At 39.7% G+C, this 27,116-nt stretch overlaps 1 protein-coding gene across 4 annotated transcripts in view; it reads left to right on the plus strand.

Annotated features, from left to right (window-relative positions):
- Positions 1-26,357, plus strand: part of PRLR (prolactin receptor) — a 126,575-nt gene extending 100,218 nt beyond the window's left edge. For all 4 annotated transcript variants that reach the window (XM_087927388.1, XM_087927390.1, XM_087927389.1 and 1 more), the window contains 11 exons: positions 4,582-4,714; positions 6,845-7,014; positions 7,506-7,663; positions 9,495-9,636; positions 11,366-11,495; positions 11,800-11,969; positions 13,643-13,809; positions 16,132-16,273; positions 17,217-17,316; positions 19,036-19,105; positions 22,076-26,357. In XM_087927388.1, the coding sequence (XP_087783514.1) occupies positions 4,582-4,714; positions 6,845-7,014; positions 7,506-7,663; positions 9,495-9,636; positions 11,366-11,495; positions 11,800-11,969; positions 13,643-13,809; positions 16,132-16,273; positions 17,217-17,316; positions 19,036-19,105; positions 22,076-23,068 (2,375 nt within the window). In that variant the 3' untranslated portion in view covers positions 23,069-26,357. The remainder of the gene's footprint in view (positions 1-4,581; positions 4,715-6,844; positions 7,015-7,505; positions 7,664-9,494; positions 9,637-11,365; positions 11,496-11,799; positions 11,970-13,642; positions 13,810-16,131; positions 16,274-17,216; positions 17,317-19,035; positions 19,106-22,075) is intronic.
- Positions 26,358-27,116: the final 759 nt, after the last annotated feature.

A 27,116-nucleotide genomic window follows, 5' to 3' on the forward strand; every position in this document is an offset into this window, starting at 1 on the left:
GCAATGTACAAAAAGGAGAGAAGGAAAGTCAGAAGATAAAAATGAGTCAATTCCATGTAAGGTCCTTGCAGCTAGGAGTTCTAAGATGAAAGCCACAGAATCATTCATCAACTAGTTTTCTTCCAGTAACATTTCAAAGTCGAGAAGTGCTTCTTTCATCAGGATACTGCAGAATAATTCAGAATATCAGACCAGCTGTTTCTCAACAGAGCCAAGCTCTCCTGCATTTTTCTGATGCTTGGTCTTCAGATATGAATATTCTCAAAAGCTAACTTGAGAACGCTCTTAATCTGGAACAGATCAAGGCCGAGCAGATAACAGCAGACAAGGGAAGAAATGTAAACCAACAATTTGTCTGGGAAAAGAAGCTGGCCTAATTAGATTCACCTTCAGTAGCAATACGCAAAAGTGTAATCAAAATCGAATCCAATGTTCAGACAGATTTGTCAGCCAGTTTCATAAGCAGAATTCACAGAAATCATACACCACAGTATGCAATCAAATAGTTTTATTTATTTTATTTATTTATTTTTATTCGTCAATTGCTTACAAGATAATAGGTATAAGTAAAAACATAGTTATGAATACATGGATACATATAAGAAAAAATACAAAAAATATAAAAGAAACAATAGGACAGGGATGGTAGGCACATTGGTGCGCTTCTGCACTCCCCCTACAGACCTCTTAGGAAAGGGGTGAGGTCAATAGTAGACAGTCTAAGGTTAAAGTTTTGGGGGTTTGGGGGAAAAAACCACAGAGTCAGGTAGAGTATTCCAGACATTGACCACTCTGTTGCTGAAGTCGTATTTCCTGCAATCAAGTTTAGTACGATTAACCTTGAGTTTGTATCTATTGTTTGCTCTTGTGTTGTTATGGTTGAAGCTGAAGTATTCATTGACAGGTAGGACATTGCAAGGTATGATTTTATATACTATACTTAGATCAAACCAAAGGGGGCGTAGTTCTAGGTTTTCTAGGTCTAGAATTTCGAGTCTGGTGGCATAAGGTATTCTGCAACGGGTAGAGGAGTGGAGAACTCTTCTTGTGAAATATTTCTGGACTTTCTCAACTGTGTTAATATCAGATACGTAATGTAGGTTCCAGACTGATGAGCTGTATTCGAGTATTGGTCTAGCAAATGTTTTGTATGCTCTAGTTATTAGTGTAATATTACCAGAGAAAAAGCTACGTAAGATTAGGTAAACAACTCTTAATGCCTTTTTGGCTACGTAGTTACTGTGGGCTCTAGCACTTAGGTCATTTGAGATGAGTACTCCAAGATCCTTGAGAGAGTTTGGATCATCAACAAGGTCTTGACTATTCAGCCTGTATTTTATTTTCTGATATTTTTTGCCAATATGTAGGACAGAGCATTTATTTGTTGAGATTTGAAGTTGCCATTTGTTTTGACCATTCTGATACATAGTCAAGGTCTTTTTGAAGGGTAGCAGTATTGTCTGTGGTGTTGAATAGCTTTACATCATCAGCGAAGAGAACGCAGCTGCTCTTGATATGATCACAGAGGTCATTTATGTAGAGTATGAAAAGAGTTGGTCCTGGAACAGTGCCTTGGGGGATACCACTGTTGACAGGTACAGAATTTGATAGGACACTCCCAATTTTGACCATTTGTTGTCTGTTTGACAGGAATGCTTCTATCCAGTAATGCAGGTGTCCAGAGATACCCTAAGATTTTAGTTTTAGGATTAGTTTGTCGTGTACCACTGAATCAAAGGCTTTACAGAAGTCTATGTAGATTGCGTCTATTGCTTTGCCCTGATCAAGTTGTGTAGTCCATATGTTTTTGCAGTGTAAGAGTTGCAGATTACAGGATAGTTTTTTCCTAAAACCAAATTGTTTATTAGAGAGTAGGTTGTTTGTTTCTAAGTGGAGGATAATGGATTGGTTAATAATTGATTCCATGACTTTACAGGTGATGCAGCATAAAGATTGGTCTGTAATTTTCAACTAGGCTGGGGTCTCCCTTTTTGAAGATGGGGATGACTGTGGCTTGTGACCATAGTTTTGGGAAGGAGCTGGTCCTAAAAGATTTTTCAAAGATTATGTTTAGAGGTTCAGCTATGGCAGTGGGTAGCTTTTTTAAGAAGTAGGCACATATTCCATCCGGTCCAATAGATAGAGATGGTTTTAGATTGCATAGTGCTTTTTCAACAATGTCTTCTGTAAAATTGATCTGTATTAGATCATTGAAGTTGTCTGTGGTTCGACTAGGAAATTCTGGGCATGATCCATTGCTGTTTACAAATACTGAGGCAAAGAATGTGTTAAAGAGGTTGTCTTTAATAGTATCGTTGTTGCAGTCTTTACCATTAGGTCCTTTCAGGGGTGGGGGTGGACCTTGAGTCTTTTAGTTTGTTGTTTATAAAATTGTAGAAAGTGCAGCTGGAATTGGTGCGTAGAAGGTTTTCTTCTTGTTTAATGTGATAATTGGTGCATTCCGATTTAATCTGGTGGCATAAATTTTTGTATCGACTTTTGAAGTTGGCAAAGTGACCAGATTTGTTTTTCCACCATAGTGATTTCTTTTTGGATTGAAGCTTCCTTATTGTTTGGGGTAATTTGTTTTTTCTGGTTTTGGGAGTTCTTAATGGTACATATAGTTTGATGACTCTTTGACTTCAAGTAAAAATATGTTGTAATGGTCTTCTACAGTATTGCATCCAGAGAATAGAAATCGCCAATCAAGGGATGAGAGATCATTGTTTATAAGATCATAGTTGCCTTTTTTGAAGTTATAATTGGGGATTCCATCATTGTGATGATTTTTGTGTGGACGTATGTTGAGACAAAAGTCGATCATGGTGTGGTCACTTTTGGAAAATGGTTCTTTAATTTGTACTCCGTAAATTGAATTCAAACTATTGCAGAAGATGCGATCGAGGCAGTTGTTAAGTCTAGTGTTGTTGGTTACTAGCTGTTGTAGTCCCAGATTTGTTACTGCATTGTAGAAGGTTGCATGTGTGGGTTTAGTTGTACATTCGTTAAGGGTCCAGTTAATATGAGGTAGATTGAAGTCACCAAGAAAGATAAAAGCGTGTGGGAAGGATGCTGCCCATGTTAGTAGTGTATTTAGCTTGTTTGCATGTTCGATGTCATAATCAGGGGCTCTGTAACATAGTAAGAACTGAAATGTGATATTTAAGGACAGTTCACAGATGATGGTCTCAGGAATAGCAAGCTCCTGGGTAACTTGGATGTTTTTTAGATGTAGGGACTTTTTATAGAAGATAGCAACACCTCCTCCTCTATAGATTTCATGATCTGATTGGTAAATATGATAGTCTTTTACTGTGGTAATAGAGTCAGGGAGAGATGTGTTGAGCCATGTTTCACAGACAAATATAATGTCAAATTTAGCTGTATTTAGTAAGAGGAGAAATTCAGATATTTTATTTACAAGGCTTCTTGCATTGAGTAGCTTGCATTTAAGGCCAGTTGTGGTTGGAATAGAGGTAGTTAGGGGCGTGCATGCCTAGTTTTGAGTGATGTTGGATTGGATCGGGTGGGGTTGGATGCGGAGTTGTGGGTTGTGTGACTTTCTTTTGATGCAATCAGCTCTGTAGTCAATGTTTAGGTCCTTTTCTCCGTTGTCTAGACAGTTTTTGAGTCCTGCGCTGAGTTCATGGGAGCGGATTCTTTGCAATATGGATAAGTCTGGTCTTGAGTGAAGTTTTTTTGTAGTTGGGATTGTTTTTTGCAATGGCATTTATTGTATGAATGAATATGTGTTTGCTGGACTCATTTTTGCATACAACTCTACAAAATCTTGGGGCCACAGAGCCGTCATTGTATTTGTACCCATGGCCATCTCTGGTTATTTCAATGTATTTTGTTTCCAACAGAGAAACTTAGGCGAGGGCTGGCATTAAATCAGGCTGCAAACAGCTGTCTTTAATTAAGAGTTTCCCCCTTGCTTGGCAAGGAGCCTCAATGAGCATCTTTGCTCTGGTCTCCTCTTGACTTGCCAAGTCGTGGAGATTATATCGTATCATCTGATTGCTTCAGAGTTTGATCAGTCTCAGGTGATTTCTGGCTTGGTATCTCCTGAGGCTAACATCCCACGGATTCAGCTGGAGTAGCTTCTTCAATAACAAAGTCTGACCATGGCAAAGTCTAGTTCTTTAACACCTGTTAAGACTTGACTTGAGGCTAGTGAGGCAGAAACCTTGCAAATGCCTATTCCAAAAGTGTGTTTGTTATATTGTAATAGCTGTTTGTTACTTGCAACATGTCTGCACATTATGGGCTAGAATGTAGGTGATCTCTTTTTTCCTTGATTTTATTTTTACCAAACCTTGGTTTTAATTGTGTTTTGTCCCCTTAAATATTGAATTTGAGACACTGTAGCTTTATTATAGCTTTAATACTCATTTATATTTGTATTTTAGCAGTGTGGTACACATTTCTGTATGATGTTATTAGTTTTTTTGGGAGAGAAAATCAGGATAGAATTAAACTATTATGAACACAGTAGCAACCAAGTCAAATTCAAGTCCATATTTTAGGCTTGTAACTACTCTGCTAAGAATAATTGATTTAATTATTTCAATTCTTCAGGACACTCTCCTCCTGGGAAACCTAGAATAGTAAGTTGCCTGTTCCAAGGAAATGAAGCATTTACTTGTCGATGGGAACCTAATTCAGATGGGGGTCTTCCTACAAATTATACTTTGCTGTACAACACCATTGGGTAAGAATATATGGGAAAGTGGGAGGGGACAATAATTTTTATGTACTTTGTTCTTCACATAGGTTCAATGAAGGTAAGAATAAGATTACTATGTATAAAGTAATATAATGCCTGTAAACACACAAGTCTAAGCCATAATTTTAAAATTAGGATTATTTGAACATACCACAGGCATAATTTACATATCGAAGTCATGTATTGTCAGGGGTATCATCTGAAAGGCTGAATGAAAAAAAATGGATGTGATGTTGGAGAAAATTGTTACAAAACTTTATACCAGGGGTGTCAAATTCACGTCATCACGGCGTTGTCACATGATATATTGAGACTTTCCCCCCTTCGCTAAACCGGGTGTGGGCGTGGCCAGCACATGATGCATTCAGCCCACAGGCCGGGAGTTTGAAAGCCTGCTTTAGACTATTAAAAGAATAAGTCATTCAATAATAGGTGAATTAATACCAGACTTCTCCTTTGAAGCACTAGTCATGAAGCTAAAGTATAAATGTTTTAGAACAGGGGTGTCAAACTGGCAGCCTGCAGGCCGGATGCCTCATGCACAGGCCACACCCACCCCAGCTTCCATGAAGGGGAAAAATATCACGAAATGTTGTGTGATGGCAGAGAGTTTGACCCCCATGTTTTAGAAACAGTGAAAATGCAAGAGTCATTAGAGAACACTCTGTGGCTTGGAAAAAATGGAAGGCAGTTAGAAAAAAAAAGGCCAACAAAAGATGAGTGACTAGATATAGATACCATCCCTGAAGATTGAAGCATAAGCTTGTAAAAACTCAACAAGGCACTGATAAACCCTATAGGTAAAATAATGTTCATTGAATCAAAATGTTTTCTACTCAGAGGTATACACTGCAACTGAAAGTCTAATGACCATGTGGATTGTTACCATCTAGATCTGATAGTTTTAAGAATAGGATTAGGATGAGGGACAAATGACTGTTGTATACATAGTCGTCAACTTACAGTCACAATTGAGCCCAATTGTGTTGTGTTTCTGTTGTGAAATGAGACATGAATTTTGCCCTATTTTATTATTTTTCTTGCCACAGATATTAAATGAATCATTGCAGTTGCTAACTTAGTAACACAGTTGTTAAGTGAATATGAATTTCCCAATGAGTTTACTTGTCAAAAGGTTGCAAAAGGTGATCACATGACCTCAGGACGCTGCAACCGTCATAAATATCAGTCAGTTGCAAAGGGTCTGAATTTTCATCACGTGACTGTGGGGATACTGCAATGGTCATAGGTGTGAAATATGGTCATAAATTACTTTTTTTCAGAACTGTTGTAATTCCGAACAGTTACTAAATGAACTGTGGTAAGTGAAGTTGCAAAAGCTACAAGCCTGGTCCCTCTTTATATGTTAAGATTGTTGTTCCTGGAATTTCCAGTTAGCCTCCCAACAGATCTGGCAAACTACCAGATGTGGTGATTTACTACATTTGAATGGTGTTTAGGTGACCTGCAGAGCTCTTACCTTAATTCATTCCTAAGGATATCAGCTAAGTTTAATTCCATGTTGCCAGGGGTGGAATTCAAAATTTTTAACAACTGGTTAGGTGGGTGTGGCTTAAGTGGTGGGCATGGCTTGGTGGTCATGTTATTGGCTGGGTGTGGCTAACTCAATATCACTCACATCGAGGCACGCATCTCCTCACCTGACCTCTCATGACTGTGGGGATGCTGCAACAGTCGTAAGTGTGAAAAATGATCATAAGTCACTTTTTTCAATGGTCACTCCACATAAGCAAAGTACCAGCAAAGGAGGGGAAAAAAACTCCAGAGAGACAGGAAGTCTAGTCCTGCCAAGAATGTAATAAGGGTTAACAGAGAGGCAATTTCTGTAAGCAACACCAGAATATTTCCTTTCTGCCTTCCTTACAGGATTAGGCCAGTAATTTCTTCTAACAACCAGTTCTCCAAACTGCTTACAATGTTAACAACCGGTTCTAGCGAATAGGTGTGAACTGGTAGAATCCCACCCATGCATGTTGCGTACGTACAACAGTAATGTTAATGTTATACCTCTTTTAAATAATTTAAGTATATGCTTATTTATTTTTTATAAATATAAACATTCGTTAACTATTGCTTCACATGGTTATATTTCAGTGAAGAAGAGATCCATGAATGTCCAGATTATCTATCTGCTGGGCCCAATTCCTGTTACTTTAATGAAAGAATCACAAGGCTGTGGCAAACATACAACATCAGTGTAAAAGCTACCAATGACGCAGGAAGTAATTTATCTGATCCCCATTATGTGAACCTAAAAGAAATGGGTAAGAGCAGAAACCAAATGAAACTGAAGCTTTGATTTTGCTCTATAATTAGAAAGAGAGAAGGTGGCACAGTAGTTTAACATCGTGATTTTCTCAAAGCTAATTTCAATGTTGATAGAAGAGGCCAGCAGTGCTAGTCATCAATTCTGTTGAAAATCAAGAAGAAAAATAATATCGGACTGGAATTATCTCAGACACAAGATCTATGACTCATTTGAAAGTTTCATGGGTTTTAAGACCCAGATGTGATTCGTAATATCTTAGTTAAAAGAGTTGTCGGATAACCAGATTCGTAAGATGAAAAGCTGGATAAATGGATAATGCTGGCTTATATAAAGGATTAGTCTCTCTCATGCACCTTATATCATTTGTTTTGAAACTATTGGAGCCTGGTCCCAGACACAGAGAAAGACTGATATGCAGAAATGTAAAAAGAGGAATTCTTGGCTAGAGCATTAAAAATACTCATATTTGAATTTTCTTTTGCCTAGTTAAGCCAAACCCTCCCATGAACCTTTCTTTGGAAATCAAAATGATAAATGGAATAATGTATATGTGGACAAAATGGTCTCCATCCCCGCGGGTGAATGATTCAGCACTTTGTAATTATGAATTGCGACTGAAGTCTGCAGAAGGAAAAAAATGGGAGGTAAGAAAGTTGCATAGCTTTGCTACTGATGTTAACAAAGAAAAAAAGAAAGGGCACCTAAATTTAATAAATAAATTTCCTCAGTTCAGAAATGGGGCTGAAACCACAGTAAAGTTTGATTCTTTACATGTCTTGACATTCAAACACGTGTATACAAGAAAAGTTGAGGTAGATAGGAAGGACTGGGCTGCAAGGCAGGGCAGAATACATAATTGGCTTGCAGAAGCAGATTTCCTAAGCGTAGGTTGATGCTGAAGAGAAATGAAAAAGGGCTACATAAAACATACTGTGTGAATGAATATATTTTGCTTCAGGAAAGGCTATACAATGCAAGGCCAGCATCTCCTTGATCTCTCAAGTAAGCAACCATGGAGCAACCATTTAAATGAATGAATAACTCTTGAGGTATTGTCATGCTAGCAATGAGGAAGCAAGTCCCTTCAATGAAGAATAAACAAATGAAAAATGTTTCTGAGAATTCCAAGTACACAGACATCTCTCCAAATAAAATACCAGAATGCGCATTCAACTGAGAAACATTTTTCTTGAACAAGGCCCCCCCAAAAAGGAATTATTCAGTGTGAGCTGTGAGACAGATGCAAAGATTCACCCCAGACATAATATTGGATGGTCATCAGAAAACATTCGGCATTGGCTTTTCTGCTGCCTAACAAAGCACAGAAACGTCTTTGCAAGAGGGTCTGAAAGTTGAATCATGGCACCTGGATTCATTTTTTTTTTTGTTAGTTTGAGATGTCCAAGCATCTTCAGCAGTCAGAGCAAGTCAGTTGTTGAAAGGTACCAACTCTTGCCACATCAACCTCAGGGTTTTCTGCCCCAACATCATCTTTATAAGAGAGAAGATGGCCCATTGTAGCCAAGTTTCCAACTCATGCCTTCTGTTTAATTTCATTGCTTGCTTCTTTGTTCTTGAACCACGTTTTAAGGTCTGTTTCCATTGTTTCCATTTCAGGGTTAAATTGTTTTACTGGCTTGCATTGCTGGGTAATTTTGTAATCTTCTTGATTTTATTTGAATTTTGTTTATATATATATATATATATATATATATATATATAAATCATGATTGTTACAACCATAACATGTATATGTTTTAACTATGATAGTACTGGAAAAATTTTATCTTGAATTTATGATATGAGAGGGTGGGAGTGATCCAAAGTGACTCTGTATCATTAGTGGCATCAAACCAAACAAAACCTGCAACTGATTATATGATTGTTGTTATTTGCCTTTTTCTTTGGGAAGTGGCCAAAACAAAGAGGCTTAGAAGAAATTGCATAATCATAGGCTGACATTATCTGGAAATACCTGGAGATATTTCATACATTTATTTGTAAGAATTTGTTTACTGATCTAAAAGAAAAAAATATTTAAAGCTATGGAATAGAATAGAATAGAATAGAATAGAATAGAATAGAATAGAATAGAATAGAATAGAATAGAATTCTTTATTGGCAAAGTGTGATTGGACACATAAGGAATTTGCGTTGGTGCAAATATTCTCAGTGTACATGCAAGAAAAGATACATTCATCAAGAATCATAAGGCACAACACTTAACAGATGATCCCTTCCCAATGTTGTTTTTTCCATAAAACTGTACACACTGCCAGATAATAAGGTTATTGGCCATGCTAGAAGGAGATGATAAGACTTATAAATCAATCCACTTCAAAGTCAGCCAAGACTAGATAATACAGGTTCAAATTACCCATATATTTGATGTACTCATATGATTTTGGTCACAACTTTTTCAAACTTGAACATGCCACATTTTTCACAATTTCCATTGCCTTTACCCCTTTGCAGAATTACTTTGTGGGAGAGCAGTTGCAGTATAAAATATCTCAGTTGCATCCAGGAATGAAATACACTGCTCAGGTTCGTTGTGTAACAGATCATGGTGGAAGGAGTGTGTGGAGCCCAGAAAGATACATCCACTTCCATAGTGGTGAGTCAGTCTCTTGAAATTTTTTCTGCCATGGAAAATCAGAAACTTAATATTTGACAAAAATGTAGACCTGAAAAATCACTGAAGTAATATTTAAGGATAGACATCTACATTGCATGCAAGTATATTTAATAAAATCTACACTGCTGATTCATATAAGCCAAACGGTTCACATATAAGTAGCTGAGGAATGAATTTGCTGCCAGCATATTTCTGTAGCATATTTCCCAAACTTCACAGCTATACCCAAATCTTTGAGGATTCCAAAAATGTGTTTATTTTATTAAAAGGAAGAGACAGAAGAGGCGTGAAGTTTATTTTAAAAGGATTCCAAAAAGAGTTATTCCACAGTTTTTTAAAAGTACAAAAAAAAATCAATATAATATTGTCATAGTTAACATGCAAATTTGAAGAAGACAGAAATAATGGCCGACCCAGATTAGATCCTGCAACATTATCCTGGGACATGTAAATTTGCCTTCAAACAAAGGAAAGAACAAGAACATTTTACTCAAAAACTCCATTGAAGATGTTACCTAGTTTGATAACAAAACATTCAGGAGCTAAACAGCAAACACGGAGAACAGATCCCTGCCAAAATATTTGCTTTCATTCATGACAGCAGTATCCTCTTTTTAAAAAATGAAGTCTTGCTCAGATGAAAAAAAGAAGGCATAGAAGAATGCAAACAAGGCAGGGGTAGAAAAAACATGAAGAGCATATTGTTAGAAATAAAAAAAATACATAGTAAACCAAGAGTCCATCAAATAGCTAAAATCTAGTTGGGAAAGTACTTGGAGTGCCTGGCAATAGGAAAGAAATGATAGCTAAAAGAAATTTTGAAAACTGCACAGGATCAAAATTTATACTTTGATCTTTTCTGGGTAAATTATTAAAGAATCACCAACAGCTAACTGCCCAATAGCTGTTTCTTTGGCCTTAAACTTTATTGATCCACACAAGAAGACAGAACAAGTTGGAAGATGCCTTTATTCCCAAACACCCTTATTCTGGTGCTAATACAGGATAGTCCTCAACTTACAATTGGGACCAAAATTTCCATTTTCAACAATGCATTTGTTAAAGTCAGTTGCAACCAGTTTTATAACCCTTTCTGCATTGTTGTTAAGAGAACCACTGCTCTCGTTAAATGAACTACATGGTATTTAAGCAAATCTTGCTGCTCCCATTGATTTTGCTTGTTGGGAGTGGGCGGGGAAGGTTGCAAATAATAATAATAAATACCTGGAATCTGCAGTCATCATAAATGCATACCACTTACCAAAAGCCCAAATTTTGATCACATTACTGTGGGAAAATTGCTCTATAACAATTTTCTAAAGCACCTGTAGGCCAGACAAGGAATAATGGATGGAAACTGAACAAGGAGAGATTCAACCTGGAAATAAGGAGAAACTTTCGGACAGTGAGAACAATCAACCCATGGAACAGCTTGCCCTCTGAAGTTGTGGGAGAGCCATCACTTGAGACTTTCAAGAAGAGATTGGACTCCCAACTGTCAGAAATGGTGTAGGGTCTCCTGCTTGGGTGGGAGGTTGGACTAGATGACCTATAAGGTATCTTCCAACTCTGATTATCTGTTATCTGTTATCTGAATGCTACAACAGTTGTAAGTGGAGGGTTGATCCTAAGTCACTTACAAATGGTTGTAAGTTGGAGGTACTTAAATGAGGCACACTGACTAAATACATGGGCCTTTTTCTTACAGACCAGCCTCCAGGGAAGCCAATCTTTATAGGATGTCGCTCTCCTGAAAAAGAAACCTTTACTTGCTGGTGGAAGCCGAGCTCTGAGGGAAGTCTCCCAAAAAACTATACGCTGCTCTATAACAGAGAAAGGTAAAAGATATAAATCATCCTCTAAATCAGAGGTGGGGAAACACGGTGCCTTTATGACTTGAGGGCTTCAACTCCCAGAATTCCTAAGCTAGCCATACTGGGTCAGGAATTCTGGGAGTTGAAGTCCACAAGGGCTATCGTTTTCCACCCCAGTCTAAATGGATTATTACATAATTTTGTATCTCTACAGAAGTTGGTTCTTATCTTTCCCCATAGGACAACTTACTAATTTGATAAACAATAGCAATACCTTCAGCAGTCTGTTTGACGTGTTTCCCTTTTTTTTTCTATTTGCATTTTTCAGAGATAAAAAATACTATGAATGCCCAGACTACACAACAGCGGGGTCCAACTCCTGTTACTTTGATAAAAAGCACACATCGCTTTGGACGACATATAATTTTACTCTAATGGCAATGAATGAAATGGGGAGTAGTGTGGCAGACCCTTATTACGTGGACGTAGCTAATATAGGTATGCAGTACAAATTATTCTGAACAGGAAAGATAGCAGAATGTTCAAAGGTCCTGAGAATTCACCCACATCTTATTGTAATTTTTTACGTCATATTGAGCGTCATCTATAAATGGCAGTCAGCCAAAGGTAGCTTTGTTAAGCACCTAATAGATTAAAATAAGTGATGTTAAGTCCCAAAGGTGCTTTTTCAAAAGGCAATTGGACTTCCTTTGTTTTTTCTTGAAGGCATTTTGCTTCTCATCCAAGAAGCTTCTTCTCTCCTTGAATGAGAAATGAAACACCTTGAAGGAAAAACAAAGAAAGTCCAGTTGCCTTTTGAAAAAGCACCTTTGGGACAATTATAACCTGGGTTGACGGAGAATCTCCATAGACATTAAATGAGGTTAAGACAACAACGAACTGGTTGTGCAGGGAGTAAATTCTCTGTATAAACAGAAAGCCTGGAGATTGAAGCAATCACCTCATCCTGGCTCATCAGTGGATTGCTGGCATTTCTTTATCTTCTCACTTCTTCCTGTTGGAGAACCCATGATTCGCAAACTGGAGTTGAGTTGCATCAGCAACAAACAGTGGCAAAGAATTAGAATTAGAATTCTTTTATTGGCCAAATGTGATTGAACACATAAGGAATTTGTCTTGGTACAAATGCTCTCAGTGTACATAAAAGAAAATATACATTCATCAAGAATCATAAGGTGCAACACTTAATAATAGTCCTAGGGTACGACAAGCAATCAAATCATACTAGGAAACAGTCAATATAAATCGTAAGGATACAAGCGACAAAGTTACAATCATACAGTCACAAGTGGGAGGGAATGGGTGATAAGGAGTGATGAGAAGATTAACAGTAATAGTAGTGCAGACTTTGTAAATAGTTGAGGGAATTTTAGCAGAGTGATGGCATTTGGGAAAAAAACGTTCTTGTGTCTAGTTGTTCTGGTGTGCAGTGCTCTATAGTGTGAGGGGTCTGTAAATATTTTCACAGCCCTCTTTTTGACTCGTGCTGTATACAGGTCCTCAATGGAAGGCAGGTTGGTAGCCATTGTTTTTTCTGCAGTTCTAGTTATCCTCTGGAGTCTGTGTCTGTCCTGTTGGGTTGCAGAGCCAAACCAGACAGTTATAGAGATGCAGATGACAGACTCAATAATTCCTCTGTAGAACTGTATCAGCAGCTCCTTGGGCAGTTTGAGCTTTCTGAGTTGGCGCAGTCAAGAAGTGACTTTCCCCTAGTTTGGGGAAAGAGAAAATGATCAGAAGGCAGTTCCTTTTGCTGCCTCTTGATGGACACTGTCATCTACTTGCATCTGCCGATTCTTTAAATGAAAGCAGGGAATTAGCTGTAGGAGGTGTCTTCCTCTCGTCTAGAGCAGGGGTCACCTAACTTGGCAACTTTAAGACTTGTGGACTTCAACCCCCAGAATTCCTCAGCCAGCAAAGCTCAGTCTCCCTCTGGTCTAGAGGAAGAGTGAAAGGAGACAATAACACAATAAGAAGCATTTCTTTTTGATTAACGTCTTAATATACAAGTAGCCAGAAAGGCTCTCTGTATGTTCCATCATAATAGGATAAAAGAGAGTGAAGACCAGTTCTTAGTGTTTGAGCGATGCCTCCATGTTTATCTGTGAATTGTAAATCCTTGGTCCTTCTTTTTTTTTTTTTTTTTCCAGTTCAGCCAGATCCTCCCGAAAATCTTTCCCTAGAATTTGAGAAAAAAGTATATGGAGAATATGTGTTATTGACGTGGACTCCACCTTCTCGGGGGGATGTCAAATCTGGCTGGCTAACTCTGGAGTATGAATTACGTATAAAGCCCGAAGAAGGGCAAGAGTGGGAAGTAAGTGTTTTCACTCTTGGCGGCCAAACGTTCTGCATGTTTTTAGGTCATAAAAAACCCATGGTCAAATAATAACAAATAATAATTGCCATGCCCTGCGCTATATATTGAATAATAAACCATAAAAATGGTGTGTCTTTAGAACTTTGGGACTGAGCAAGCACTTAAAATACTTCCTTGTTTATTATGTTTGTATGTGTAATGTAAATAAAGCTTTTGCTGCAGTTTATAGTATATCCTAAAACAGTACGCTCCGATGCATGTATACGAGTATTTTTACTGTACACTTCTCTAGTCTCATTCACACAATATAGATAGTCCTTACTTAATAATTGTGGTGAGATGGACAGCAAACAACTTTAATAAACAAACAAACAAGCAATACTAATTGGGGTCACAATTCCTACAGCTAAGAATTAAAGCACAATATCACATGACCATACAGGCAGGGGTGGACTCAGGGGTGGGATTCTACCAGTTTGCACCTATTCGCTAGAACCAGTTGCTAACATTCTAAGCAGTTCGGAGAACCAGTTGTTAGAAGAAATTACTGGCCTAATCCTGTAAGGAAGGCAGGAAGGAAACATTCTGGTGTTGCTTACAGAAACTGCCTCTCCGTTAACCCTTATTACATTCTTGGCAGGACTAGACTTCCTGTCTCAGGAACTTCTCTGGAGTTTTTTTCCCCTCCTTTGCTGGTACTTTGCTTATGTGGAGTGACCATTGAAAAAAGTGACTTATGACTGTTTTTCACACTTACAACTGTTGCAGCATCCCCACAGTCATGAGAGGCCAGGCGAGGAGATGCATTCCTCGATGTGAGTGATGTTGAATTGGCCATGGCCAGCCAGTAACATGACCGTGAAGCCATGGCCCCCCAAGTCACATGACCACCAAGCCATGCCCACCAACTAAGCCACGCCCACAGAAGCAGTTGTTAAAAAATTTGAATCACACCCCTGGGTGGACTTCAAAAAATTTAGCAACAGGTTCTCCACCTGGTTGCTGGGTGGGCCTGGCCATGGTGGGTGTGGCCTAGTTGGCCTCCTGCACCACAGCGGAGGGGCATTTTTGCCCACCCTGGGTTCCAGAGGCTTTCTTTGACTGTCCGGGAGGGTGAAAATGGCCTCTTCAGGCTCCGAAAGCTATTTCTGGCCTTCCTAAACTTCTGGGAGGTCCGTTTTTCACGCTCCCTGAGCTATCACATGCGCCCTGCACTTACCTGCATCCAAAACACGTCCCCACATGGGGACTCCTGGGAGGGAGGGGCAGGATGGGTGGGGCCAGCCAGGAGTGGGATTTGGGGGTTCTCTGAACTGCACAGAATCTTAACTAGGGGCTCTCCTGAACCCCTGCGAATGCCCAGCAGCCCACCCCTGCATACAGGTTGGTGACATTTATTTTGACACTTCCAGTTGCCATCATTAAGCAGATCCCATGCCATTGTTAAGTGAGTTCACAAGGTCACTGTTTGCAACCTCCCGCTAAACTTCTCCATTAATTTTGCTTGTCAGAATAAGTAAAATATACAGATAGACAGAGATGGGATTCAATTTTTTTAACAACCAGTTCTGCGGGCATGGCTTAATTGGTGGGCATGGCTTGGTGGTCATGTGACTGCCTGGGCATGGCCAACTCAGTATCACTCACATCGAGGCACGCATCTCGTCGCCTGGCCTCTCATGACTATGGGGATGCTGCATCAGTCGTAAGTGTGAAAAATGGTCATAAGTCACTTTTTTCAGTGCCATTGTAACTTTGAATGGTCACTCTACACAAGCAAAGTACCAGCAAAGGAGGAAAAAAAACTCCAGAGTTCCTGAGACAGGAAGTCTAGTCCTGCCAAGAATGTAATAAGGGTTAATGCAGTTTCTGTAAGCAACACCAGAATGTTTCCTTCCTGCCTTCCTTACAGGATTAGGTCAGTAATTTCTTCTAACAACCATTCTCCAAACTGCTTAAGAATGTTAACAACCAGTTCTAGCGAATAGGTGCGAACCTGTAGAATCCCACCCCTGCAGATAGACCACGTTTAGCAATTGCCTTGTTTAGCTACCATTCGCAGTTACACCACTGATGAAAGGTAACTTTTTGACCTCACATTTACAACTTTTGCAGGTCTGTAAAGTGAAGGAAAGCTGAAGTTGATAGCATTGTGGTTTCATTTAGTGGCCACTTATTTTAACAGCCAAGTTGCCAATCCCAATTGTGCTCATTAAACAAGGGCTACTTATACTTTGTTGTTGTATTTTTTTTTAAAGAAGAGAAGCTTTTTCTGTGTTTTGTATAGAAGCTCTTTCATGTATATTCTTTTATTTCCAGAAAATATTTGTTGGGCAAAGGATGTCTTACAAGATGTTCAGTGTGAATCCAGGAGAAAGATATGTTGCCCAGGTTCGATGCAGATCAGATCATGGTATCTGGAGCAACTGGAGCCCTAAAACTTATATTAAACTCCAAAAAGGTGAGACAAACTTTTGACTGGCCTTCTGTTGGCATTAGGCTTATGAAGCCAAGAACAAGTTCAATTTATCTTAAGGCTTTTCCCCTCGGCAAAATTAAATACTATCTTCTACTTCTTGAGCCAGCAGAAAACTTTATTGGCATAAGAAGGGTAGTTCTCTATCATGCCATGGGTATGGTGCTATCCTTGTTTTTTGTTCAGAGGGCATGCTGAGGACAGGAATGGGTGGAGCTTCTTGGATTTCTTTTCTTCCTCTCTTCAGCAAATCTGTTGAATAATTAACCAACTTTTCTCACTCTTTTGCCAACCTGGAGCCAGTCTGTTTAACCAAGTTCAGCCTGTATTGTGACTTCCTGGCCTGTATTTAAGTTTCTCATGAGGGAAATGAGAGGTTCTGGAAATCAGAACTTTCAATAACTTCATAAAGACCAACCCAATCAAAGATCTTTGTATAATTAATGAAGCACATTCTGACTTCTTTTTTTGATATTTGGCTTTCTTGTGTATTGACAGTTGCAGTTATATTTTCTATAACTCAGCCTTTCTAAAATCATCTTGAACATTTGGGATACCTTTTTCCATGCAGGGCAATTATCTGTATTGCATTATTTTGCTAGCAGGTGAAATAAAGATTATTGTACAGCAGTTTGCACACACTGTTAAGTCGATTCATTCATTCATTCATTCATTCATAGTTTAATGTAGATTGGCCTCTAGAGGCCATTGTAGTTGGCCACTATGATGTTCTCCAGATTTGTTGGCATTGCATGGTTCAGTCAACTTGATATTCTTGATTCATTCAAACACCATAATTTATCTTCACAAACTTATTGTGGAGATTTAATAAAACTCTGCAAATAAAATGTCGTCTCTAAGTTAAAAAAATAACAACAAAATTTTGTGCAACTGCATGTGATTTAAACCAGTCTGTTTTCTTTCTCAGATATCAGCATAAAGGATGTAGTTGTTTGGATCATTGTGACTTTTTTATCAATTGCTGCTTGTTTGATTTTGCTCTGGATACTGGCTTTGAAAAAAACCAAGTAAGCTACAACTTGAGATGTTGCACAATGCACAAAAACAAATCTGCCATAAAATCTATATTAGCACTGAAGGAAAAGAGTTACTGTTCCTTTCTAATGGACTATTGTCTTGTCTGAAACCATTTCTTTCATTTAAAGCAGTGGTTCTCAACCTGTAATTGGTGGACCTCTTGAGGAGGGGGCACAATATCATCACAGGGGGTCCCTGAAGGCTTGAAGATATGTTATGATTTAAATGTTGAGTTAAGTCTTGGGAGTCTGTGGTCATAGTCCATGGCCATAAAAGGTATTTAAAGGGGGGTCCATGGTGAAGAAAAGTTTGAGAGCCACTAACTTAAATAATACTTTCCAAACTATCAGCATTTGAAATTGGGGTGGATAAAGTTATGATTGATTTGATTTGGGATTGGCATATTGTGGCTTGTAAACGTCACTTTATGACATAGCATGTTGTGCAAATTCAATTAATTGTGTTGATTCGGAAATTCATGGCTAAACAAACGACTTAATGTTTTCTAGAGTCAATTCCTTTGTTCTAAAACACAAACCGCATTATCAGGTTTCGGCATTCAAAATCCTGCATCTTAACTCTGATATATGTCTTTAAGAATGTCAGTGCCAACTTAGAACTTCCTTAAATACATCCATGCTATCTCAATTTTTTTTAAATTTAAACAGCAGGAATGGAAGGACAAAACATAGACTTCCTGCTTGGTACAAGGAAGCAACTTGATGTGATTATTCACAGATCAGTAACATGGGGAGAAAGCTTTGAAATTTCCACTTCACTTCCAGTGGCTTCTTTGCCATGGCTTGTATTTAACAAGAAATAATCAGTCAGTTGAGGAGCAGGAAGCAGAGCAAATTTTCTGGTGCCAGAGATCATGTTATATAAAGATGATGTTCCATAGGCAACTTATACCTATACCATGCCACTGAATGGTAGTTTTTAATCATTTAGTATTTCATAATTAGAATGACAGAGTTGGAAAGGATCTTGGAAGTCTTCTAGTCTAATCCCCTGCTTAGACAGGAAACCCTACACCACTTGAGACAAAATTTCCATCAAGCTATTATTATTTGAGCCCAATAGCTAAAAGATGAGAGGGAAAATATTTATCCCCTCTGAAACTTATTATTTCAGAAAGTCTAGAGAAGACTTTCTCAACTTCAATAATTTTAAGATCTGTGAAGCTCAACTCCAGCATGGCTAGGGAGTTGTAGGAGTTGAACAAACCACCTTAAAGTTATCAAGGTTGGAAAACATTGGTGTAAAGCATCATATACACGTGCCTGCTTGCATCAAAAGTCTTATCCAAAGGATGATGATGATGATGGAAATAGAATAACAACTCTCTTCCAATGTCTAGACAGAGGTCTCCAAACTTGGCAACTTTAAGACTTGTGGACTTCAAGTCCCAGAATTCTATGCTGGCTGAAGAATTCTGGGAGTTGAAGTCCACAAGTCTTAAAGTTGCCAAGTTTGGAGACCCCTGGTCTAGAGTCTCCTCCTGGGCTCTGTTGATATCAATTCTTTGAAGGGCTCACCTATATCTTGTGAAAATCCCTACTAAAAATGTTCCAATAAGCAGAGGTTTTTTTTATGTTCATTCCTCTTGGGAAAAGGAATTAACTCCCACTACAGTGGTTGCTTTCAGAAATGGTATTTTAACATAAGATGGAAAGATCATTTTTTTCCGTCTTCCTTTTGCATTTCAGGATGGTAGCTCGCCTTCTACCACCAGTTCCTGGTCCAAAAATAAAAGGCTTGGATGCTCAATTATTACAGGTAAACTGTTAAAGGAGCGTTTGGATCTTCACCACCAGAATGTGAAAATCCTTTGCTTGGTCACACCTTGTTTATGTTTGTTTTACTTTGGTCACATGTTCTTTGACCCAAAAAGAACATCAAGCCACAAACATGTTGCATTCCAAATGGACAATTTTTCAGCTGTTATTATTCTGCTATTAATAAGATAACTTCTCTGCTAGGAGAGCCTTTGCCCAACTTCATGTTGTGCCCTTTCCTGGATTGTGAGTCCCTATGCTCAATCACCCATGCCCTGAGCACTTGGACTATTGCAATGCACACTACGTGGGTTTACCCTTGAAAAGTATTTGGAAGTTACAGCTGGCACAGAATACAACTACACAGCCAGTTCTTGGGGACCTTATGATAGCCCATGTGACATCTCTGTTACGCGAACTGCACTGGTTGCCAATCTGCTTCTGGGACCAGGCTACTGAGAAGCTTTCTCACCCCAGTGGGATTGGCCTGCCCCACTTGCTTTGGCAGAAGGGCCATGCTGTGGATCCTGACAGCCAAGGAATTTTGGCTAGCAGGGTCCAAAAGAAGAGCCTTGTCTGCTATGGCTCTCTCCCTCTGGAACATCCTGCCCCTATGTCTATGGAGAATCTCAGTCATCCAGGTCATGGTTGTCCCAAGGGTGTTTTATCAAGAGGCTACTGGACTTTCTTGTTGTTGTTGTTTTTTTAACATGTCTCACTTCCTATCCAAGAAGCTGCTTCTTCAGAGCTGAAGAAGCTTCTTGGATGAGAATCGAAACGTCTTCAAAGAAAAACCAGCAAGTCCAGTGGCCTCTTGAAAAAAGCACCTTTGGGACATGCCCTTTAAGGTGAGATCAGCCCCCACCTGCAAAGTCTTTAAAAACCTGGCTTTGCCAATTGGCCTGGGGTCCCAAAAGGGGCAATCCATTCTGGAGACTGTTAATGGATTAAGAAAAGACCCCATTCCCACCCCACCCCCATTTGTATTCTGGTTCTTATCTAATTTTTGCTAATATTGAATGTTTAAACATTTATAGTTTGGCTTTTATGATTTGGTAAGCCACCCAGAGTCCCCTACAATAAGATGGACGGTATATAACAGTTATGGCAAACCTTTTTGTTGTGGTGTGCTGAAAGTACGTGTGTGCCAGCACCCACAATGCAATCACCCCACCCCCCTGTGCATGCGCGCGCAACTCCCCTGCCCTGTCCCCTTACCTGCACTCCACATGCACGCGCCTCCCAGCTGATTTTTTGGCCTGTTTGAGGCCATTTTCACTCTCCTGGAGACTCAAGGGAAACCTCTGCAGCCTCGGGAGACTGAAAACGGGCCCATTTCAGCACTTCTGATATTTCTGGAAAGCCCGTTTTTCGGCCTCCCGAGGCTGCAGAGGCTTCCCTCAAGCCTCTGGGAGGGTGAAAACTGCCTCAAACGGGCCAAAAATCAGCTGGGAGGGGCGCACATGCTCAGTGCAGGTAAGTTTGGCTGGGCTCACGTGCCCGCACAAATGGCTCTGCGTGCCACCTGGATATAACCTGTATATAACACGGGTATATAACTTTAATAAATAAATAAATTGCTAATTTGCCTGAACTAAAAGCAAAGCCATTCTCCATTTTCATATACAAACACATTTCCTTTGAGTGGGATTTTCTTGGAAGAAGACCCAGTACAGAAGTTCTATTCTGAATTGGGGACATGGAGTATAAATAGGGAACTTTATCTTGTCCTTAGTTATGATTGCAGTCTAAATGTTGCCTAGCGTATCTCATTTTCGATGCAACATTTAATAAAGAGCTTGCCACAGTGCCACAATATGTCTCCTTGGTAGCCACAATATTAAACCATTGTATATTTTCAAGAGACAAACATATAACATATGTCTTAAAAGGCTACTATACAAATATTTTAAAAGCGGTGCCTTGAAACATGTAGGAGTGTATACTAAGCACCTTTTTACATGAAATATTAGCTACTAATATTTCGAATACGAAGCAGCGATGAAGGCAAACGCTTCTGGAAAGAATTAGAAACAACTTCTGAAACATCCCACATGTCTGGAAAAAGATGCGGCTGCTTTAATAGGTCAAATGTGTCATGTGTCATGAACATCTCTTTCACAGAAATTATTTCTTCATTATGATCCTTATAATTCAGGGGTGTCAAACTCAATTTCATTGAGGGCTGCATCAGGGTTGTGTTTAACCTCCAGGGGTGGGGTGGGTGTGGCCAGCTTGACATAACTCATGTCGCCGCCTGTGGTGGCTGCGTATGACCCTCCCGGACTCTGTTGTCACTGGCAGAAGCACCGCAGGCCAGTCCTTCGCTGTTTTCAGGGCAGCCCCATGGGCCAGATCTACACCCCACAGCAGTGGTGGGATTCAATTTTTTTTTACTACCAGTCCTGTGGGCATGGCTTGGTAGGCATGGCAGGGGAAGGAGACTGTAAAATCTCCAGTCAGAGGTGGTATTTGCTGGTCCTCTGAACTACTCATAATTTCCGCTACCGGTTCTCCAGAACTGGTCAGAACCTGCTGAATACCACCTCTGCCCCACAGGCCAAATGTCCCCTTTGGGCCTTGAGTTTGACACCCCTGCTATAACTCATAACTCATAAAAATAAGTTTGTTGTCATTTAATTCACATTCTCTATCAGTTTATTGCCTATTTATGTATTAGGGAGGCAAAACTATAGCTTCAGGGCTCTTCAAAATGTCAGATGCGGCTGCTGGGTACAGTGGTTATGTGTAAACATTTTACATAATATTAAACATAGCTTTACCCTATCTCCATAAACATTTTGAAGTGCAGGCCTCATCATAGCTCAACAATCCCGTTCACTTTGCTTAACAAAATGTAATCCACTTCAACATCTGCATTTCCTCTGCTGTAGGTCCAAATGTTTTGAGCTCATTTTTATGCAATATGTCATTTTTATAGTAATCCAGGGTCCATTTCGTCTTTCTCCAGGCAGGAAAATCTGAAGAATTGCTGAGTGCTCTTGACTGCCAAGGTTTCCCTCCAACTTCAGACTCTGATGATCTGTTGATTGAATTTTTGGAGATAGACGACAGCGAAGACCAGCAGCTAATGCCGAATCATGGAAAGAGTCACCCCAACAAACATGTACGGCTGGAAATAGACTCCAATTCAGGAAGAGGAAGCTGTGAGAATCCGCCTCTCCTGCAAGAGAAATATAAGGACGCCAGAAAATTGCCCCCTGCAGCAGAAGTACCAGATCCTGATGAGGTTCAAAGGAACACCGATAGAACAAAACTTTCAGAAACATTAAAAGTAGACCCTGAAAGGCATCTCCCACAGTTGGCCAACAGGAGCCCAAAGTCATCTACATGGCCTGGAGACCACTCCCACACTCCAAAGTATTCCTCTCATGATGCCATACAGATCTGCAAAAGGGTACTCAATGCCACAAACATAAAAAGGTCACCCATTTTGGGGAGAAGTGAAGGAAAGCATTGTTCTCAACCTACCAAAACCATTCAGACTATCAGCAAAGTAAAAACAAGCCAACTGGAAGATGAAGCCAATTTGTCTCTAAACTCTCAGCATAATCAAGAGGCATCATTCTGGTTAGCTTCTCTGGAGCAGCTGCCTTTTACATCTACGAAGCCAATGGATTATGTAGAGATTCACAAGGTCAGCAGTGACGGAGCGCTGGCTGTGCTACCCAAACAGAAAGAAAGCGTTGAGAAAACTGAAAAGGCTCCTCTGCCTACAGATGCAAAAGAATACTCCAAGGTTTCAACTGTTGTAACGGATCATATTCTGGTACTATTACCAGAGGCCTTGCCTTCTTTTCAGGAACCCCCAAAGGAGTCCAATCTGGAAAGCCAGGCAGAGAAAAACATGATCTATTGCCTCCCCGTTCCCAACCTGTGCAAAATACAGATTGGTGGTTTAGATTACATGGATCCAAGTAACTTTATGCCAGCCTTTCATTAATAAACAAATTGAAGTTCCCCAGGTGACGCAAGGAAAATAAACATTCTTGGCACAAAATTGCTCCGCTATAATTCACACCTGTTTATGTTTTGCATTTGGTCATTAAGAACAGACAGCGGGGGCGGGGGGCAGAATCTATCTTGCTGTCTGTGATTAAGAGAATTGTTTTGGTGAAGTCTGACTTTAGGGAAAGTATGTGTCATGATTTTTATTCCAAACCACAACCTATTTGATTTATTTCTGACATGTCTTATCAAAAATGATGAAGTATCAAGAATTTTTGGTTAAGTGGTGGTTGGGCACCCTGGGGTGAAGGCTACAATAGATGTGCAACCCACCATTTTTACTTGATTGAGCCATGACGTCCGATACCATATAGAAGAAATATACAAGAGCATAGGCCTGTGATGGCGAACCTACGGCACGCGAACCTATGGTGAACCTCTGGGGGGATGTGAGCTGTCGCCCCAGCTCAGCTCCACTGCGCATATTTGCACGCCTCCCGCCAGCCAGCTGGTCTTCGGGTCTCTGCCACGCACGCAAGAGAGGTGGAGCGCAATTTAGGGGATTCGTGTGTACACGCGCACTTTGCGACTCAGTGCCAAAAAGGTTAACCCTCACTGGCATAAAAAGCAACAGTTGTGTGAAAAACGGCCATAAGTCACTGCATTTAAAAGTGTTCCTCTTTCAAGTGCCACAGAACTCAAATTGCTGGTGACTATTTTCTACCCCCGGCCCCCCTCATCACCATTTGAGAGCAGGGTTTTCCTGCCTGGTCTCCTGTATTCCCACAAGATGCAAAAGACTGAGGACATCACAGTAAAGCACCTTGAGTAGCTGCCATTTATAATTAAAGAAGGAGAATATTTGTAGCTCCGGGTTGAAATGAGGATTGTTGGTGTTCTCTGAGTGTGGTAATTTTCTTCAGATGTTTCATTACCCAAACGAGCTAGTCTGGCACTAACGATGTTACCCACTTTGGAAAATGAAGCGTCTGCAAGAAAACAACCAACTTCAGAGAACACCAATAACCCCTGAACCCTGATCTACAAATATTCTCCTTTTTTAGCATCATTTAGCATTGATTATGTTACCTAGTTTGGGTAGTGAAATGTCCGCAAGAAAACAACCAAACGCAGAGAACACTAAGGATTCCACCATTTTATATTTCTCACAGTGATCTAGATCTGTACTTATATTGCTCTGCTGAGGTATGGGCAACTTTGGTGGCATAGGCAGGGGTGGGATTCAACCAGTGTTACTACAGGTTTGGTGACTATGTGCGTGCATGCACGTGTGTGTAAAAAGCCTTAAGCTGTGCCACCCGGACAGCTGAAAAGCGCTGCGTGCAGGTGCGCAGCATTTGAAAAGCCACTTTTTTCATGCTTTTTCCACCTCAGCTGTGCCACGCAAAGCAGCTGAGGTCAAAAAAGCAGGAAATAAAAGACAGATAAGAGCCCGGGCATGTGGGTGGGCCAAACGGTAGCAAACACTGAACTGGTTCGATGTCTGCTGCTCTTCAGAGCTACCGGTTCTATAGAGCCGGGCAGAATTGGTAGCATCCCACCCTTGGGTATAGGTATATTTGTCCGTAGCTCAATAGAGCAATATAAGCAGAGATCTTGGTCACAGTAGGAAATATAAGCAGTGAGGTCCTTGGTACTCTGAGTTTGATTGTTTTCTTGCGGACGTTCCATTGCCCAGTGAAGTGCTCGGTGAAAGCATTAAACCATCTCAAGGAACCGTTTGAGTACAGGTAGTCCTTGAGTTATGATCGCAACAGAGCCCAATATCTATGTTGCAGAGTGAAAGGTTTGTTAAGTGATTTTGCCCCACTTTACAATTTTACTTGCCACAGTTGTTAAGTGAATCACAGCATTTGCCAAGGTAGCAACACGGTTGTTCAGCCTTTATTCTCTCTTCTTACTTTTAACATTTTTTAAAATTGAGTTATAAGATAAAATAAAATACAAAATAAGAAAGTAAATTGGAAAATAGTGGTCGGCGGGGAAGTGAGGAAGAGAACTTTGACACTATATATGTTGACATCAGCAAGATTATTATATGCACAAAAATGGAAGGGACGCTTTGGTTCCTACCATGGACAGATGGCTGCAGAAGATGAAATGGCAAAATGGACTGTCTTGATTAAAGGAAAGGATATCAGTACTTTTTTTTTTCCACATGGAAACCGCTTCTGGACTTTGTGCTTGAAGTGGAAAAGAATGAAGCTTTGATTTTGGGTTTTACCGATTAGATCCTCATAGAAACGGCTAGTTTATATTATTATGAAAAAAACAAAACAAAAGTTTTGGTTTGATGTTATTGTCTTATTTTACTGCAACAAAAAGAGTTGGAAGTCAATACTTCTTTTTCTTTTTCCTCGCGGTTGTTAAGTGAATCTGGATTCCCCATTGACTTTGCTTGTCAGAAGGTCACAAAAGGGGATCATGTGACCCCGGGATGCAGCAACCGTCATAAGTGTGAACCAGCTGCCAAGCAGCTGAATGTTGATCACGTGATGCTGCAATGGTTGTAAGTGTGAAAAATGGCCGTAAGTCACTTTTTTCAGCGCTGTTGTAACTTTGGTCACTAAATGAATCATTGTAAGTCAAGGACTTCCTGTAATAGGAGGCCCATGGCACTGTGCAGGGAATTTGTTGTTGATGTCTAAGTTGGGTTATTCTTTGGCCAACAAGAAACAGGATGCTTTTCTGTTGCTTCAGTAGAATAAATATAACACTTAACAACCAAACAAATGCCTGGATTCCATGACAGAAAATTGACACCCTTTACACGTTGCACAATTGCATTCTGTTGTTACTCATGCGGGTTCTATGATACGCTGCTAGTGAAAATTTGCAAATTTATGTCACATGCTGCTATGTACCTTAACACATTTTAGAAGCTCCAAAAAGGCTTGTTATTATGTTGTCATTTCTCTGCTTTTTTTTCCTATTTAAAAAAGTCCTATTTTTATAAATGTTTAAAAACTGACCTCATTCTAAGCAATTAAAATATACCTAACTAGGGAGAGGGGAAAATTTTGTGCCTCTTGTATGGCTTTGGTGTGCTAGGTTCTCGAATTCCTTTTTTGGTTGAGCTCATTCCAAAGATCTCCCTGGGCACTGGAGAAAGTACTTACAAAATAAATGATTTTCGAATTCAAACCTTCAGAGGAAAGAGGGGATTTAAACTAGCCCACTTCTGTGTCACTCTAACTTAAGAGTTCAATTCAATTTCATGTACTGCCTTATTGTACATAATAAAGAAAGCTACTTTAATATAGCCCCTGTGTACTTTTGCAGATTATTTTTCTATTCTAAATATTTATTTTCTAACTTCCCAGAGCTGTATGTATTTATCCAGAGTTTTATTGTCTTTTTTTTTTGCCTCTGCAAGCAAAGCAGAAGAAAACAACAACAGAGGACCTTACAACTTTTTATAATAAAAGGCGGCTGTTAGAATAGAGCTGAATTTGCCCACGCTTATATTTATGAAGCCTTTGGCTTTTGTGGTTCACTGCGTGGGCTGGCAATACCCAGCTTTTATTAGGGTGGGAAAAGCTTCTAGCAATGGTGTTGAATTCTGAAGCCATTTGAATGCGAAGCACACAAGCCTGATGGAAGAGGATAATAAACAGTGCCTCTTATTTGTGAGGGGTTCTTTGTGCCAAGAAGCATGCATTCTCAACGGGAGTCAGAAGTTGAAAAGAGTAAAGTTCTAGCTGTAAACATGCCAGCATTTTTGTAATGTTGAACAGAATAAATAAATAATGTTGAATAGAATAAAGAATTCTATTCTGTTGTAGTTCAATTAATTATTTTGGCCTGAAGAAGGTATTGGAAAAGCTTATGCATAAGAGATGATGGAAGTAGTGGGGTTTTGGTGTAGTCCAGCATTGTTCCTTTATTTTATTATGCATGCTGGTAGGACTCAGCTCTTGGCAGAGAAGGAAGAAGTGATCTCAGCCTGATTATCTCCTGATATACAGAATACCAGGACTGCAATTCCTGGGGTCTGGCAGTTACTTGTGTAGGCTACCTCT

Source organism: Pseudonaja textilis, chromosome 2 (genome assembly GCF_049901715.1).
Source record: "Pseudonaja textilis isolate UNSWEBS1 chromosome 2, rPseTex1.2, whole genome shotgun sequence".
Classification (NCBI taxonomy): Eukaryota; Metazoa; Chordata; class Lepidosauria; order Squamata; family Elapidae; genus Pseudonaja; species Pseudonaja textilis.